Source organism: Heptranchias perlo, chromosome 27 (genome assembly GCF_035084215.1).
Source record: "Heptranchias perlo isolate sHepPer1 chromosome 27, sHepPer1.hap1, whole genome shotgun sequence".
Taxonomy (NCBI): Eukaryota; Metazoa; Chordata; class Chondrichthyes; order Hexanchiformes; family Hexanchidae; genus Heptranchias; species Heptranchias perlo.
Window position 1 is genome coordinate 4,625,214 of NC_090351.1, and position 16,559 is coordinate 4,641,772.

At 48.6% G+C, this 16,559-nt stretch overlaps 1 protein-coding gene across 1 annotated transcript in view; it reads left to right on the forward strand.

The window, feature by feature from the left end:
• The first annotated feature begins 576 nt into the window (after positions 1 to 576).
• The window catches only part of LOC137344327 (uncharacterized), a 30,759-nt gene continuing 14,776 nt past the window's right edge, over positions 577 to 16,559 (forward strand). The window contains exons 1-3 of the mRNA XM_068007189.1: positions 577 to 1,603; positions 5,082 to 5,314; positions 15,058 to 15,118. Of these exons, the coding sequence (XP_067863290.1) occupies positions 577 to 1,603; positions 5,082 to 5,314; positions 15,058 to 15,118 (1,321 nt within the window). The remainder of the gene's footprint in view (positions 1,604 to 5,081; positions 5,315 to 15,057; positions 15,119 to 16,559) is intronic.

Sequence of the window (16,559 nt, forward strand, 5' to 3'; positions counted from 1 at the left end):
CCCAAAACACTACACTGTATGACCCACAGACACCCCAAAACACTACACTGTGTGACCCACAGACACCCCAAAACACTACACTGTGTGACCCACAGACACCCCAAAACACTACACTGTATGACCCACAGACACCCCAAAACACTGCAACACAACCAACTCCGCCTCTCGAAATGCGAATCCACCCGCACAGGTAACAGTGTCGCGCTTCATTCTGGGACTTGTAGTTCGCGATCATTTTGCGGCCAATTCATGGACTGCCGGCAGGAACTACAACTCCCAGAGGGCACTGCGAGACAGCGCAGGCGCACTGCCTGTTTCGTTGGGCTGCTTGGTATCAAACTGCAGCGGAGGGAAGTCGGAGTGGGAGCGGAGGGAAGTCGGAGTGGGAGCGGAGGGGTCTGTGAAGCGGGGAGGGGGGCTGAGAGGGGCAGATAGGGAAAACTAGAGTGAGAAAGAGAAATTGGAGGACATTTCTGTGAGGGAAGGAGGTGTGGGAGAGGAGTTTAGCAAAATCAAACCAAGAGACCAATTAACCCAACAATGAGTTGTGTGAGGGAGATGTGAGGAGCGAATAGAATGCTCCCTCCCTCCAGAGAGCAGCAAGAAGAGGGGGTCCAGGGAGGTGAACTCAAGCAAGAAGGATTCCTGGGAGTATGGCTTCAACCAGAGGGAGTCGTGGGTCTCAGCTTTTGGGGCGAGGGGTTTCTAGAAGTAGGGGTTCAGGAAGAGGGGGTTCAAGCAGCCGAGCAATGGGGAGAGGGGCTTCCAGATGTAGGGGTTCAGGGAGCCAAGCAATGGGGAGAGGGGTTTCCAGAAGTAGGGGTTCAGGGAGCCGAGCAATGGGGAGAGGGGCTTCCAGAAGTAGGGGTTCAGGGAGCCGAGCAATGGGGAGAGGGGCTTTCAGAAGTAGGGGTTCAGGGAACAGAGCAGTGGGGAGAGGGGGTTCAGGAAGAGGAGGTACAGGGAACAGAGTGGTGGGGAGAGGGGCTTCTGGAAGTAGGGGTTCAGGGAATAGAGCAGTGGGGAGAGCGGGTTCAGGAAGAGGAGGTTCAGGGAGCCGAGCAGTGGGGAGAGGGGCTTCTGGAAGTAGAGGTTCAGGAAGAGGAGGTTCAGGGAACAGAGTGGTGGGGAGAGGGGGTTCTGGAAGTAGGGGTTCAGGAAGAGGAGGTTCAGGGCGCCGAGCAGTGGGGAGAGGGGTTTCCAGGTGTAGGAGTTCAGGAAGACGGGGTTTGGGGGTCTACACCGTGGGGAAAGGGGTTTCCACAGGCAGTAGTGTATGTCGGGGAGCATCCTGCTCCCGAGGCAGAGGGGATTCCGGTAGAGCAGGACTTTCCATACGCCAGTCTGCGGGGAAGAGTTGTGTGGGCAGAGCTTGTAGGGGTGTGGGCAGAAGGTAATGAGGAAACTGGGTGTAGGAAGGAGGACTGGGTCCTGGAAGATAGTGGTTGCCTATGTTGGGCACTGTCCTTTTCTGGCACTGAGTTCCTGGTGTCTTATCACATTGGTTTGGCAGGGTGTTTGCTGGAAAACGTGCCAGAGATTGTGTTTGGAGCATCTGCTGGATCCCTCACCGCCGCTGCTGTTGTCTGTGGTGTCGATCTTGGTACGAGGTCAATAAACTAATAACAGTAGAGCTGATTTCTAGTTGCATCAGATTGGTATTTTTCATTACTATCTGTGATTGGCTTGTTTCTGACTAGAAGGAAAGGGGTCTTGACTGGGGTTGGTGTTAACGATAGAACAGACCATTCGGTCATCCTCCTGAAGTGTTTGTCCCACCATCTATTGTGGTCGTGTTCCGTGCAGACCAGGAAGGTCCGAGATTCAATGCTTGGTCTGTGCTCGGTGAGCTGATCTCGGTGTTCGTGGGGGGCACAGTTGGCTTCAGTGTGCCGGATAGGGAAGGAGACACATTAAACCGGATCCCTGCTCGTGAACGCTAACTGGTTGCTGATTCCTCCTTCGTCAGGAGGAAGCCTCCGAAAGCTTGTGATTTTCAAATAAAATTGTTGGACTATAACCTGGTGTTGTAAGATTGTTTACATTTGTCAACCCCAGTCCATCACCGGCATCTCCACCTCATTGCTGATTGAGTGTGGATGTTGGGTGAGAATTGGACTGGACTGTAATGTTTCAGGACGTTCCAAAGCATTTTACAGCCAATTAAGTACTTTTGAAATGTAGTCACTGTTGTAATGTAGAAAACTCAGCAGCCAATTTGCGCACAGCAAGGTGATAATGACCAGATCTGTTTTAGTGCTGTTGGTTGAGGGATAAACATTGGCCAGGACACTGGGGAGAGCTCCCCTGCTCTTCTTTGAATAGTGCCATGGGATCTTTTGCGTCCACCTGAGAGGGCAGATGGGGCCTCGGTTTAACGTTTCATCTGAAAGACAGCACCTCGGCTCACACTTGAGGAATGGTAGTTTGGGTGGGTATTGGAGGTCTGTTCATGCCATGGAACTGTACCCCAGTAGGGGTCCGTGTCTTCAGGGGGTGGGTGGGTGAGTGGGTAAGGGTTGGAAACAGAAACATTGATTGTTTCCTGTTGCCATTGTATAGTCTGCCTAGTGTGTGAAGCAGTTACTACAGGTTTTTCTTTGAGTCACTGTTGACTGTAGCGTCTATTGAAGTTCTTGCCGAAAGCCTCTATAATGTTGGACCATGAGGAGAAAGGGTGTCCTGTTGCTAGTTACTGATCTTGCAGCCCATTAGTTTTATTTTCCAGGCCTTGAGTTGTGAGCCAAAATCAAAACACAACTTGTTGGCCAGTTTCCATGGGTTTATAGAATGCAGAAGGCCAAAGTTTGAGGAAACTCTCCCTGTTACATTAACCTAATCTGGTAATTGAGTCCACCATTATCAAACGCCTGTCCAACAGTCAGCTGACTGCCGCTCCTTACCTGAAGAAGAGCAGGTAAGGGTGGAAGTGACAGTGCTGGTCATCAGAGAATTGGGGGGGGGGGAAGGAAGAAGGGAAGAATGTCATTGGGTTAATTCAGGGATTTGGGAGGAGGGTGTTCAAGCATGCCAAAAAAAATCTGGGTGAGGAAATTCCTGCTTCACTTTGCCCCCCCACCGTCACATCCCCCCCCCCCCAGGTGGTGGTACTGGGGTTACTGAAGAAGTCCAGGTCTTGCTGGGTGAAGACTCCAGAATACCATTTCTAGCCCAAAGATGGAGGTGATTGGTCCTGACCATTACTCTAATACTGTCATTGAACTAAGGGAGGGTGAGTGAGTGTGACTTTCCTTTTATGATCCATGGTTTCACTGCAAGGAAAGGTAAACAAGCCCGTAATCAAAGGATGCCATTTACTCATCCATCATAATCATCTCAATAAGAAGCCCGGGGAGGTGACAAATGAAGCCGACTGGATAGCCTTTTGTTTGTACACAAACCTTTGTCACTCCGTGTATTGGTATTTAGTGTGTAAGGCTGGTGTGAGTATTGGTGGTAATAGACACAAGACAGCAAGTCTTCTCAATTCAGATCATAATTATCGAGTCTCTTGTGATGGATGTTGGTGTTTGTAGGACGTACACTGTCAAGTGGTTATAAATTTCCACGTCTAACTTACCTTGGCAGTTGAGCCAGATGCTGTGCTGTTTGTACAATGTAACGCATGGTGCATTAATCTGCTGCCGTGATGGGATGTTGAAGCTGGCCTGTTGAAGGCCACAAAGCCTGATTACTGGAAATAAGCACAAACCTGAGGTCACCCAGAATTTCAACTGCTGTTGGTGAAGGAAGTTTGAGTGAAAATTTCCAAGCACTTGGCAGTGTACATTCTGCAAACACCCCATCCGACAGCAAGAAACCTGTAATTGGCCGTGATGCTTTTGACACTTTGAGGTGTGACAGAAGCTCCGTGTGCAAGCGTGTTTTAAAAATAGAATGACTACATCTAGTGTGCAATTTCATCACACTTGTCATGCCTTAAATGCAAACTTCTTGTATCCAAATTTCTTGCAAATGACAGACTTGTACCATAGTTCATAGAATCATAGGTTACAGCACGGAAGGAGGCCGTTCGGCCCATCGAGTCTGTGCCGGCTCTAGGCAAGGGCAATCCAGCTAGTCCCACTCCTCCGCCCTATCTCCGTAACCCTGCAAATCTTTTCCTTTCAAGTACTTATCCAGTTCCCTTTTGAAAGCCACGACTGAATCTGCCTCCACCACCCACTCGGGCAGTGCATTCCAGATCCTAACCACTCGCTGAGTATAAAAGCTTTTCCTCATGTCACCTTTGCTTCTTTTGCCAATCACCTTAAATCTATGTCCTCTGGTTCTTGACCCTTCTACCAATGGGAACAGTGTCTCTCTATATCTACTCTCTCTAGACACTTCATGCTTTTGAATACCTCTATCAAATCTCCTCACTACCGTCTCTGTTCCAAGGAGAACAACCCCAGCTTCTCCAGTCTATCCACGTAACTAAAGTTCCTCATCCCTGGAATCATTCTACTAAATCTTTTCTGCACCCTCCCGAAGGCCGTCGCATCTTTCCTAAAGTGCGGTGCCCAGAACCGGACACAATACTCCAGTTAAGAACATAAGAACATAAGAAATTGGAGCAGGAGTAGGCCAATCGGCCCCTCGAGCCTGCTCCGCCATTCAATAAGATCATGGCTGATCTGATCCCAACCACAAATCTAAAGAACACAAGAAGTCGGAGCAGGACCCGGCCACATAGCCCCTGGGCCCTCTCCGCCACCCACAGGGCATTGACCGATCCGAACTCAGCTTCATGTCCAATTTCCTGCCCGCTCCCCATAACCCCTAATTCCCTTTACTTCTAGGAAACTGTCTATTTCTGTTTTAAATTTATCTAATGATGTAAAGGTTCATCATGACTTCCTTGCTTTTGTTCAAAACGCTGCCTTCACACCAGCCAGGTTTGGAAGCACAAAATGTAGAATTGTTCTGCTGGGTGTTTTATATGTTCTAAGCGGGCACGGTACAAGATTCCCAAACCCAGGGTTCTATTTTACTGAATCTTACTGCCGACTTCCTTTGGCTGAATGTTTGTTTTTTCCTCAGCCCATTGAGTCTCGTGCCCATTTTTGCCTCTATTCTAGATCATTTCTATCAGTGCCTTAAACGGGCTGCCAACCTGTCAAGAAGATGGTTCCTGGGACCAAATCACCCGTTGGTTAACCTGCTCCAAATTGTAAGGAAGGGGCTTATCGAGGATCTTCCGGGGAATGCACACGAGGTTGGCCGCGAGAGGCTCTTCATCTCCCTGACTCGGGTATCCGGTGGACAAAATGTCCTGGCCTCTGACGTCACTTCCAACAAACAGTTTGTCCAGGTAACAATCAACTCTTTTCTCTTCCACCATCCAATGTGAAAGTTTTAGGACTTCAACGATGGACTATTTCCTGCTTTCTAGTGGTGTAGAGTATCGGTGAGGAAGTGAAGCTCTTTATTTTTTTGAGGTGGGTTATACTGTGCACACCTTTCCCCTCCCCCATTCCTGAGGGTATTGACTATAGCTGAGGGTTTGAGTCCATGTGTATTGGCAGCGCTCTGCTTCCTGTGTGAATAGACTTGTGTTCACAGGATAACAAGCATAGAAATTACCACATCGAGAAGGGAGCTTTCACCTTTTGCCTGTTAAACAACCCGGCAGAATCAGAATTATATAACTCGCACCAAGTCCCGTTCACCCATCACCCCTGTGCTCATTGACCTACATTGGCTCTTGGTCCGGCAACACGTGATTTTAAAATTCTCACCCTTGTTTTCCAATCCCTCCGTGGCCTCGCTGCTCCCTATCTCTATAATCTCCTCCAGCCCTACGGCCCTCTGCGCTCCTCCAATTCTTGCCTCTTGCACATCCCCGATTTTCATCGTTTCACCATTGCGGGGGCTGTGCCTTCGGCTGCCCAGGCCCAAAGCTTTGGAATTCCCTCCCTAAACCTCTCTGCCTCTCTAGGAACATAGGAACACAGGAACAGGAGTAGGCCATTCAGCCCCTCGAGCCTGCTCCTCCATTTGATAAGATCATGGCTGATCTGTGATCTAACTCCATATACCTGCCTTTGGCCCATATCCCTTAATACCTTTGGTTGCCAAAAAGCCATCTATCTCCGATTTAAATTTAGCAATTGAGCTCGTATCAATTGCCGTTTGCGGAAGAGAATTCCAAACTTCTACCACCCTTTGTGTGTAGAAATATTTTCCAATCTCGCTCCTGAAAGGTCTGGCTCTAATTTTTAGCCTCTGGTTCTGAGAATGTGACTTCTTGGAATTTGCTTATACTGCAGATTCTTAATTTTAATATTGAGAAATGTTTAATGTTATTAGAATTATTAGGGTCTTCTCCACCTGGCCTACCCCTGTCTACATACAGTAACCCATTAAATGGTTACTGCAGTCTGAGAATTCATTGCCACTTCACCTGTCTGTTAGTTGGAGTGTAGGACGGAGGTGAAGACTTGGAGTAAGAAATGTTTCCAGTACCACTTGGATTGGAGCTCTTCTCTTCCATCCTTCTCCACAGGCACTGCTGTGCAGCTGTTTTGTTACGGTTTACTGTGGGCTGGTCCCTCCAACTTTCCGCAGCGTGGTACATAGTCACTGACCCATTTTCCAGATTGCACTGCAAGTTAGTGTCTGTAGAAATTACTTTCCGTAAATGCTCCGTTTCCCTCTAGTCGACATTTGCATCAAAACGCAACACGTAACCAGGGTTACGATTCAAATTCAAACCGTTCTAATGTGTTTTACTCACTGCTTAGAATTTCACCTGACGAAGGAGGAAGCCTCCAAAAGCTTGTGGGATTAAAAATAAAATTGTTGGACTATAACTTGGTGTTGTAAAATTGTTTACAATAGAATTTATACGCTGACTTTATAACATTGAAAATAGACACCCAAATGTCCATAAATACCTTGTTGCTCACTTGCCCTATGACAAATTCACTGGGCTTCCAAATGTTTTAAACACTGTACGTGGGCCAACCCGTCAGCCCTACCTACTGGGGAGTCCTTGATACTGGCTGACCATTGGCATCTCACTGGCTGGCTTGGTATTGCCAGTTACGGGCAGTAGGTTATTTCTGGGTGATGGTTAATCCGAATGCAGTGATTTTATCAGTTAGTTCTCCACAACAGGCCAAGGAATAAATTCCTTTTGGATACATGGAATACATGGATTTTTGGAAAGCAAATTAAAAGTTTGAATCTGTTCTGTGTCGACCTCCTTGCTTCACAAAAATTAGGGTTTAGTTTCTTAATGACGGCAATCTTACTTTTTCAATCTTCTTACTCTGTCCTGAATATACTTTGTACTTGCAAAGGTCCCATTCTACATCTTCTGTGGTAATCTTTACCCAGCAGAAGACTAAAGAGAGTCTTCCAACTAACCAAGAGAACCTACACCTAATTAAGAGAGACTCTGTTGACAGGTGTGCCAAACACCCTCTTACATACCTTAAATTCAAATAAAACCCCTTTCTATTCAATGGACCAATCCGTGCGACATGTTTCTGAAGGGTTCGCCTCTTTTGGTTTCGATCATTTCTAACAGTCACTAGGGTGCCCTGGAAGATATCGAAGTTAATGAGACAAGGCTACCTAGGCATGCCAAGTTCCACTTTTACTCCCCTAACTTTCCCATAAGGTCAGAGGGTTGTGAATCTTTGGAATTCTCTACCCCAGAGGGCTGTGGATGCTGAGCTGTTGAGTATCTTCAGGGCTGAGATTGATATATTTTTGGACCCTAGGGGAATCAAGGGATATGGGGATCGGGCGGGAAAGTGGAGTTGAGGTCGAAGATCAGCCAAGATCTTATTGAATGATGAAGAAGGGCCATATGGCCTACTCCTGCTGTTGTTTCTTATGTGTTGCCTACGAGCTATTCCTGAGATCAGTCCTAAATACTATCCCCTTATTACTGGTAAGGAATGTTCTGTTCAAATAACCTTTTGTACTCTTAATTAGTTTGATTTTTGTTTCTTTCAGCCAGTTAACTACTGACTCAATTTTGTATGGCCATGTTTGAGCCATTAAAACCCCACATAGCGCAACAACCAATCCTTGCAAGACCCCACCCCCGTATGCAGGTTAGACCCTTGGCATTCCATCTCTATGTCTGCCTGACCCAGCCACGCTCAAGTGATTCTATCGAGCTAATTTGATTCCTTTAAGTGAATAGCTTCCAGTGCCCAGCTATCCTCCTGCAAGCACTGTAACCAAGTTACACAGAGACTTCACAGGATTGATGGATGAATTTGGTTCTCTGAATAAAAACGTATATTAAATGAAGTAAGGAGTGGAACCCTGATTCTCCCACTTCCCTGTCCCCTCTCGACCAAACGTCCAGGGACACTGAGGCCAATTATTGTATCCCATTTGCCCACCATCCCAGCAGAGATTCATGAACTCAGCAGGGATTTGATCTGCAGGCCTTCAATACACGCCAGGTGCACTACTTATTCACTGAGCCACTGAGGGAGATCCTACAAGCTGTGTTTTAAAAATAAATTCTTAATACCACTAGTAAGAAGGACTTGCATTTATATAGCACCTTTCATGACCTCAGAATGTCCCAAAGTGCTTTACAGCCAATGAAGTACTTTTGAAGTGTAGTCACTGCTGTAATGTAGTGAGGTCAAAACAAGGAGACCAATCAATGGTGGGCCAGGATTGACCAAGCGTTGTTGAATAATTACTTTGCGTCAGTATTTACAGTAGAAAAAGAGAATAACATGCCAGAAATCCCAAGAAAACTAATATTGAATCGGGGACAGGGACTCGATAAAATTAACATCAGTAAAGCAACAGTAATGAAGAAAATAATAGCACTAAAGAGTGACAAATCCCCAGGACCAGATGGTTTCCATCCCAGGGTTTTAAAGGAAGTAGGTGAGCAGATTGCAGGTGCCCTAACTATAATCTTTCAAAGTTCTCTAGATTCAGGAACTGTCCATCTAGATTGGAAAATTGCATGTCACTCCGCTTTTTAAGAAAGGAGAGAGAGGGAAACCGGGGAATTATAGACCAGTTAGCCTAACATCTGTTGTGGGAAATTGCTGGAGTCTATAATTAAGGATAGGGTGACTGAACATCTCGAGAATTTTCAATCAGAGAGAGCCAGCATGGATTTGTGAAAGGTAGGTCGTGCCTGACAAACCTGATTGAATTTTTTGAAGAGGTGACTAAAGTAGTGGACAGGGGGATGTCAATGGATGTTATTTATATGGACTTCCAGAAGGCATTTGATAAGGTCCCACATAAGAGACTGTTAGCTAAGTTAGAAGCCCATGGAATCGAGGGAAAAGTACGGACTTGGTTAGGAAGTTGGCTGAGCGAAAGGCGACAGAGAGTAGGGATAATGGGAAGGTACTCACATTGGCAGGATGTGACTAGTGGAGTCCCACAGGGATCTGTCTTGGGGCCTCAATTATTCACAATATTTATTAACGACTTAGATGAAGGCATAGAAAGTCTCATATCTAAGTTTGCAGATGACACAAAGATTGGTGGCATTGTAAGCAGTGTAGATGAAAACATAAAATTACAAAGTGATATTGATAGATTAGGTGAATGGGCAAAACTGTGGCAAATGGAATTCAATGTAGACAAATGTGAGGTCATCCACTTTGGATCAAAAAAGGATAGAACAGGGTACTTTCTAAATGGTAAAAAGTTAAAAACTGTGGATGTCCAAAGGGACTTAGGGGTACAGGTACATAGATCGTTGAAGTGTCATGAACAGGTGCAGAAAATAATCAAGAAGGTTAATGGAATGCTGGCCTTTATATCTAGAGGACTAGAGTACAAGGGGGCAGAAGTTATGCTGCAACTATACAAAACCCTGGTTAGACCGCACCTGGAGTACTGTGAGCAGTTCTGGGCACCGCTCCTTTGGAAGGACAAATTGGCCTTGGAGGGAGTGCAGCGTAGGTTTACTAGAATGATACCTGGACTTCAAGGGTTAAGTTATGAGGAGAGATTACACAAATTGGGGTTGTATTCTCTGGAGTTTAGAAGGTTAAGGGGTGATCTGATCGAAGTTTATAAGATATTAAGGGGAACAGATAGGGTGGATAGAGTGAAACTATTTCCGCTGGTTGGGGATTCTAGGAGTAGGGGGCAGAGTCTTAAAATTAGAGCCAGACCTTTCAGGAGCGAGATTAGAAAACATTTCTACACACGAAGGGTGGTAGAAGTTTGGAACTCTCTTCTGCAAATGGCAATTGCTACTAGCTCAATTGCTAAATTTAAATGTGAGATAGATAGCTTTTTGGCAACCAAAGGTATTAAGGGATATGGGCCAAAGGCAGGTATATGGAGTTAGATCACAGATCAGCCATGATCTTATCAAATGGCGGAGCAGGCACAAGGGGCTGAATGGCCTACTTCTGTTCCTATGTAACACCTGTGGTTTCTTTGCCAGCATTATGTTGATGGAGGGATAACTAACAACCAGCCTTTGTATGACAAGAACACCACAATCACCATTTCCCCGTTGTCAGGAGAGACTGATATCTGTCCCAGAAACAACGCTGACTGTTTCTTCCTCTGGTTCGCCAACTGCAGCTTCGCGTTATCCCCAGAAAACCTGCATCGAGTGGCCATGGCTCTCTTCCCACCTGGTTCCAAGATAACACGGGATGTACAAAGCCCTCTTTCACACTAATCCCCTCTCCTCCCCATCAGAAAACAACCAGTGGACCCTCTGCTTATACAGAGGGCATCGTCTTTTCTATTTCTATCCCCCAGACTAAAGGTCCTCATCTCTGCCCCATGACACAGTGAGTCAAATTACTTTTCTGTGTTTCCTCTCCTCCTCTTCTTTCCTGGAGTGCTGACATCCTGGAATGTGGTTTCCCAGGCAGTAGTTGGCAAAGTAGGTATTGTTCATGAACTGTGTGTTGGCAGGCTATTCCCCCATTAGGGGCAGCACAGCCACGCCCGATCTTGTTCGAGCCTGGCACTCATAGACTTCTAAGCCAGTGGATCTGTCCCAATTAGTTGCAGTTCCTTCCCTACCCCCGACTCATGGTGATTAAGAGCTGGAAAAGCCCCCAGTGTTTTTTCTATCTCACTGTCTCCCATTAAGATAATTATCTGACCTGCCAGATTGCTGTAAACCCGTACCTGGGCCCACTGCCCATCCCCCGACTATGCCTGCTCTTTGTTTTCATCAGTGAGTACTGGATCTTTGCTCAACTTTTGATTTTAAATTCCTGGACATTGATGCCATCAGGACTATGTTATTCCACTGGACTACACTGCAAGACTCAGCTGCTGTGACTCTGATTCTGCTGTTCAGTTCCTTGAGTTTTAAGGCAACTTTGTAAAGCCTACAGCCCATCCCCCACCACTGCTGTTACCTGCTGAGCTTATGACTGTCCTACTGGTCTGACTGGTTTTTCAGCTTTACTTTGCCACTGTGTGGTTCCTGACCAGAAATTCACTCTGCTGGGCCGCAGTCCGCTTCTCAACCGCTTCTGGATCTTGCAGTGACCTCCAACATTGCCACCGTTTTTCTGCCCCACGATCGATTTCGCACACCTCCTCGCTCTCCATTCCCACGGAAATACCTCCAGCGGTCCTTGGTCCGATACTCTGCCTTTCAAATAGCTTCTGGACTCGCTTGCCCTCCACAGCTGTCTCCGAACCTGGACATCAGTTTGTTGATGCTCCAAGTTGACTCCACCTTTATCTACGTCAACCTTATCCCACCACAGGACCTCTGACTTTAACTTATTACTAGGACACATCTATCCTAATCTGTGCAACAACATATGTAACTTGAGTTTTCCTGTGCCCATTCGTGTGCGTGTTTTGTCTGCCGCTCCGAACCCGAGCCCATCGCTCCTATTTCCCCTTTTTTCCCCACCTTTCTCACCTTTCTGCCTCCTTTCATTTCTCCCCTCTCCGGTACTCTGCCCTCCCAAATCCCTACCCCAACCCTTCAGCACTCCTCGACCTTCCTACTCTCCTGCTGCAGCCCCAGGCTTGACCCCATCTTAGATGAGCTTACAGCTTCCCTCTGTGCCTCTCTTGCAATATTCCGAAGGGCCAATTGAGTCACTTGTCGCTGCCTCCTTCCGAGCAGCAACCCCAACTGCCCCATCCTACCCTCTCACCGACATTCCCGCTCAGCACGCCCGCTGGGGGCTAATCTCATCAATCTCCTTCCTGTCCCACTCACCCCTCCCAGTGCTGATCTTGTGGTCTCTGCCAGTGGGTCAGCTATCAGCCCCTCTCTGCATCTCCCTCCAGAATGTCCATTCACTTGTGAACAAGGCCCTTGCCATCCATGAGCTTATTGTGGATGATTGCATCGACATCATGGCCTTGACGGAAACCTGACCAGTGATGATACCTTCCCCCTGAATGGAGCCTCCCCGCCTGGCAATATCTTCCACCATGGTGATGATGTGGTCCTAATTACTAAATCTCACTTTGTCTGGCACTTTCGCCTTTGAGCATCTCACCTTGTTCCACCACTCTCACCTCTCCTTTAAAATCCTCGTTCTCTACTGCCCACCCAAATACCACGCCAACTTTCTCACTTTCTTCTCTCTGCACCGAGCGACTTCTCATCCTCTGTGATTTCAACCTCCATCTCAACTCATCATGCTTTCTTTCCTCTGACTTCACTGCCCTCCTTTCCTCCCTTAATTCTCTCCTTCCATATGATCTCCCCTACCCATATTCACAGCCACCCCCTCGACTGTGCCAACTCATGTGGCCTCTCTAATCCCATCGTGTCAATCGCAGATGAAGCCATCTCTGTTCATTTCCTTGTATCCCTCTCCACCCACATCCCCCTTCCCCTTCCCAACACCACTTCCTTCCGTGTCCGCCCCTGGAAAAATGTCTTCCCCAAGTCACTTACAGTGGTACTTTCAAACTGTTTAGTCTTCCCCCCACCCCCCACTCCATTCACCACGACATTTCTGCAGCTACCGATCTGCTCCATCACACCCTCACCTCCACCTTTGATGCTCTTGTCCCCATTAAAACCATTACTCTCTCGCCGTGGTCGTTCCCCCTGGTACGGCCCTCATCTCCGCTCCTTTAAGTCTAAGGGATGCAGACTTGAATGTTTATGGCGGACAACTGGTTTAGCCGTTCATCACCAGATCTGGCTGGACCACATAAAGCACTATTGGGTCCTGCTCTACTCTGCCAAAACTGCTCACTATTCCAGGATCATCCTGGAATGCGAAGATAACCCCCAGCTTCTCCTCCACTAGAAACTATCTTCTTAAACCCCTCTCCCCTGCCTCCTCCACCCTCACCTCCAATGAAAAATGTGAGGAGCTCATGAAAGTCTGTCACTAAGATTGAGACCATCCGTTCAGCTGCCTCTGCCACTTCCCTCCCTTCCCCGAGCCCACCAAACCAAACTTCCCCTGAGATTCCCCCCCTGCCCAAGCCCTAAACTCACATCTTTTCTAGTTTCTCTCCTATCTTCCCTCATGCCCTCTCCGAGCTCACCTCAACCATGAGACCCACCTCCCGCTCCCTCGATCCTATTCCTACCAAACTGCTGACCACCAAATTTCCCTTCCTGGCCCCCATGTTAGCTGATATTGTTAACGGTTCCCTCTCCTCAGGTACTGTTCTCCTCCCCTTCAAATCTGCCGTTATCAACCCCCTCCTCAAAAAACCCATCCTTGGCCCCTCTGTCCTTGCAAACTACCACCCAACCTCCCTTTCCTCTCAAGTCCTTGAAGGTGTTGCCACCTTCCAAATCCATGCCCATTGTTCTCGCAACTCCATGTTTGAATCCCTCTAATCAGGTTTCCGCCCCTGCCACAGTACTGAAACAGTCTTTATCAAAGTCACAAATGACATCCTATGTGACTGTGACCGTGGTAAACTATCCCTCCTCATCCTTCTCCACCTGTCTGCAGCCTTTGGCACGGTTGACCACACCATCCTCCTCCATCGTCCAGCTGGGTTGGGACTGTGCTCGTCTGGTTCCAGTCTTAGCCAATCGTAGACAGAGAATCAGCTGCAATGGCTTCTCTTCCCACTCCCGCACCGTTACCTCAGGAGTCCCCCAAGGATCTGTCTTTGGCCCCCTTCTATTTCTCATCTACATGCTGCCCCATCCGAAAACACAATGTCAGGTTCCACATGTACACTGACGGCACCCAGCTCTATCCCACTACCACCTCTCTCGACCCCTCCACTGTCTCTGGTTTGTCACGTCGCTTGTCGGACTGGATGAGCAAAAATTTCCTTCAACTAAATATCGGGAAGTCCGAAGCCATTGTCTTCGTTCCCCGCCGCAAACTCAGTTCCCTAGTCACCGACACCATTACTCTCCCGGGCCACTGTCTGGGGCTGTTTGTAACCTTGGTGTCCTATTTGACCCCGAGATGAGCTTCCGACCACATATCCGCTCCATCGCTAAGACCACCTACTTCCACCTCCGTAACATCGCCCCGTCTCTGCCCCGCCTCAGCTCATCTGTTGCTGAAACCCCCATCCATGCCTTCGTTACCTCTAGACTCGATTATTCCAATGCTCTCCTGACTGGCCTCCCATCTTTCACCCTCCGTAAACTTGAGCTCATCCAAAACTCTGCTGCCTGTATCCTAACTTGCACCAAGTCCCGTTCATCCATCACCCCTGTGCTCGCTGACCTACACTGGCTCCCAGTCTGGGAACATCTCGATTTTAAAATTGTCATCCTTGTTTTCAAATCCTTCCATGGCCTCGTCCATTCCTCTCTCTGTAACCTCCTCCAGCCCTACAACCCTCCAAGATCTCTGCGCTCCTCCAATTCTGGCCTCGTGCACATCCCCGATTTTAATCGCTCCACCATTGACGACCGTGCCTTCAGCTGCCTGGGCCCTAAGCTCCAGAATTCCCTCCCTAACCCTCTCCCCTCTCTACCTCTTTCTGCTCCTTTAAGACGCTCCTTAAAACCTCCCCCTTTGACCAAGCTTTGGTGACCTGTCCTAATATGTGGCTCGGTGTCAAATTTTGATTCATAACATCCTGTGAAGCACGTTGGGATGTTTTACTATGTTAAAGGCGCTACATAAATGCTGACCCGTTGTGATTTTGTTTCAGATTCTGCAGAGGTTTCTCTGGAATGGTTACGGTGATGCCTTGCACTTCCTGCTGCAGAACGGTGAGTTTGGATTCCTATCACATCCTGAGCTTCCTCATGAGTCTTTGCACATGATCCTGTAGTTTTGGTTTTCCTGTTTCTTTTCCTCTCTGCTGTGTGGAGAAGCTGGGCCCTGCACTCACTCATGTCCTGAAACAACCACCTTCTGACTCCGAGCCGAAAATGCTACCACTGAGCCAGGGCTGACACCCACGTATTCAGTGAACTGCTTCTAATCTCCAGTCTATCTGGCAGGTGAATATCTCTCATAAATCTATGTTGTGTTGAGGATTTGCCACACTATAGTCCATCACAGAGCGGCTTAAACTGTCGGCTGGTGCCGAGCATTGTCACCGGGGGATCCTGAACTGGTTTTGGCAACTAGTGTTTGAGCCTTACCTCTGCTTTGATCGCGACAGTGCATCCGACTGCAGGATGAAAGTTTCTTGTACCAGTGCACATGTTGTCTCTCTCTACACCCCACTTAAGATTTGGTGTGACCTGTATGGGACGTCTTGAAACATTGGGGGTAATTTTAACCTAACCCGCCGGGCTGGACGAGTGACAGGATCGGGGTGGACCACGAGTGGGATCGGGATGGACGTCCGTTTTACACGCCGCTCAAAATCACTCTCCCTTGATGTAACGCCAGCATTGCACCCGATCGCGTCAGTTTCCTGATGGGCGGGTTTGGTTAAAATGGTTCCCTCTGGCCCTCGGTGCTGACTCTGTCAGCTGCTCTCTGTAGCCCCACACCCACACTCGGTGATCCAGACCCCTCGCTCCAGAGTTGCTGCTCTGTTGGGTTGTACAATTTTTCTTAGCTTTATTTATCAGAAAGGTCAGTACAGATGAGGGAGGCCATTTGGCCCATCGTAACCTGCTGCACCCTCGTCACAGCTTCCAACTGACTGACTGACTGGAGATCTTCCTTCCACTGCCCTACTCATTTCAGCTTGTGTTTGTATCTTCCCTTGGAGAACAGTGTGAAGTAGTGGAAGGATTCACAGGCTGATTAACTATCTGAATTCTCCTTCCGTGGCCGTAACCATCTTCATATCAGCCCATAGGGCCGTTAGTCCTAACCGGCGGGAGGGTTTTAGGGGTTCCCTCAACCCATACGATGAGGGGGTGCCACCCACACCCACCAGACGTGAGTATCCTGCTGGATGTCAACCCAGAATTAAGCGCCGGGGCCCCGGTGCCCGCTCGCCGGGCCTGTGTGGGGGGCCCCGGTGCCCGCTCGCCGGGCCTGTGTGGGGGGCCCCGGTGTCCGCTCGCCGGGCCTGTGTGTGGGGGGCCCCGGTGCCCGCTCGCCGGGCCTGTGTGTGGGGGCCCCGGTGCCCGCTCGCCGGGCCTGTTTGGGGGGCCCCGGTGCCCGCTCGCCGGGCCTGTGTGGGGGGCCCCGGTGCCCGCTCGCCGGGCCTGTGTGGGGGCCCCGGTGCCCGCTCGCCGGGCCTGT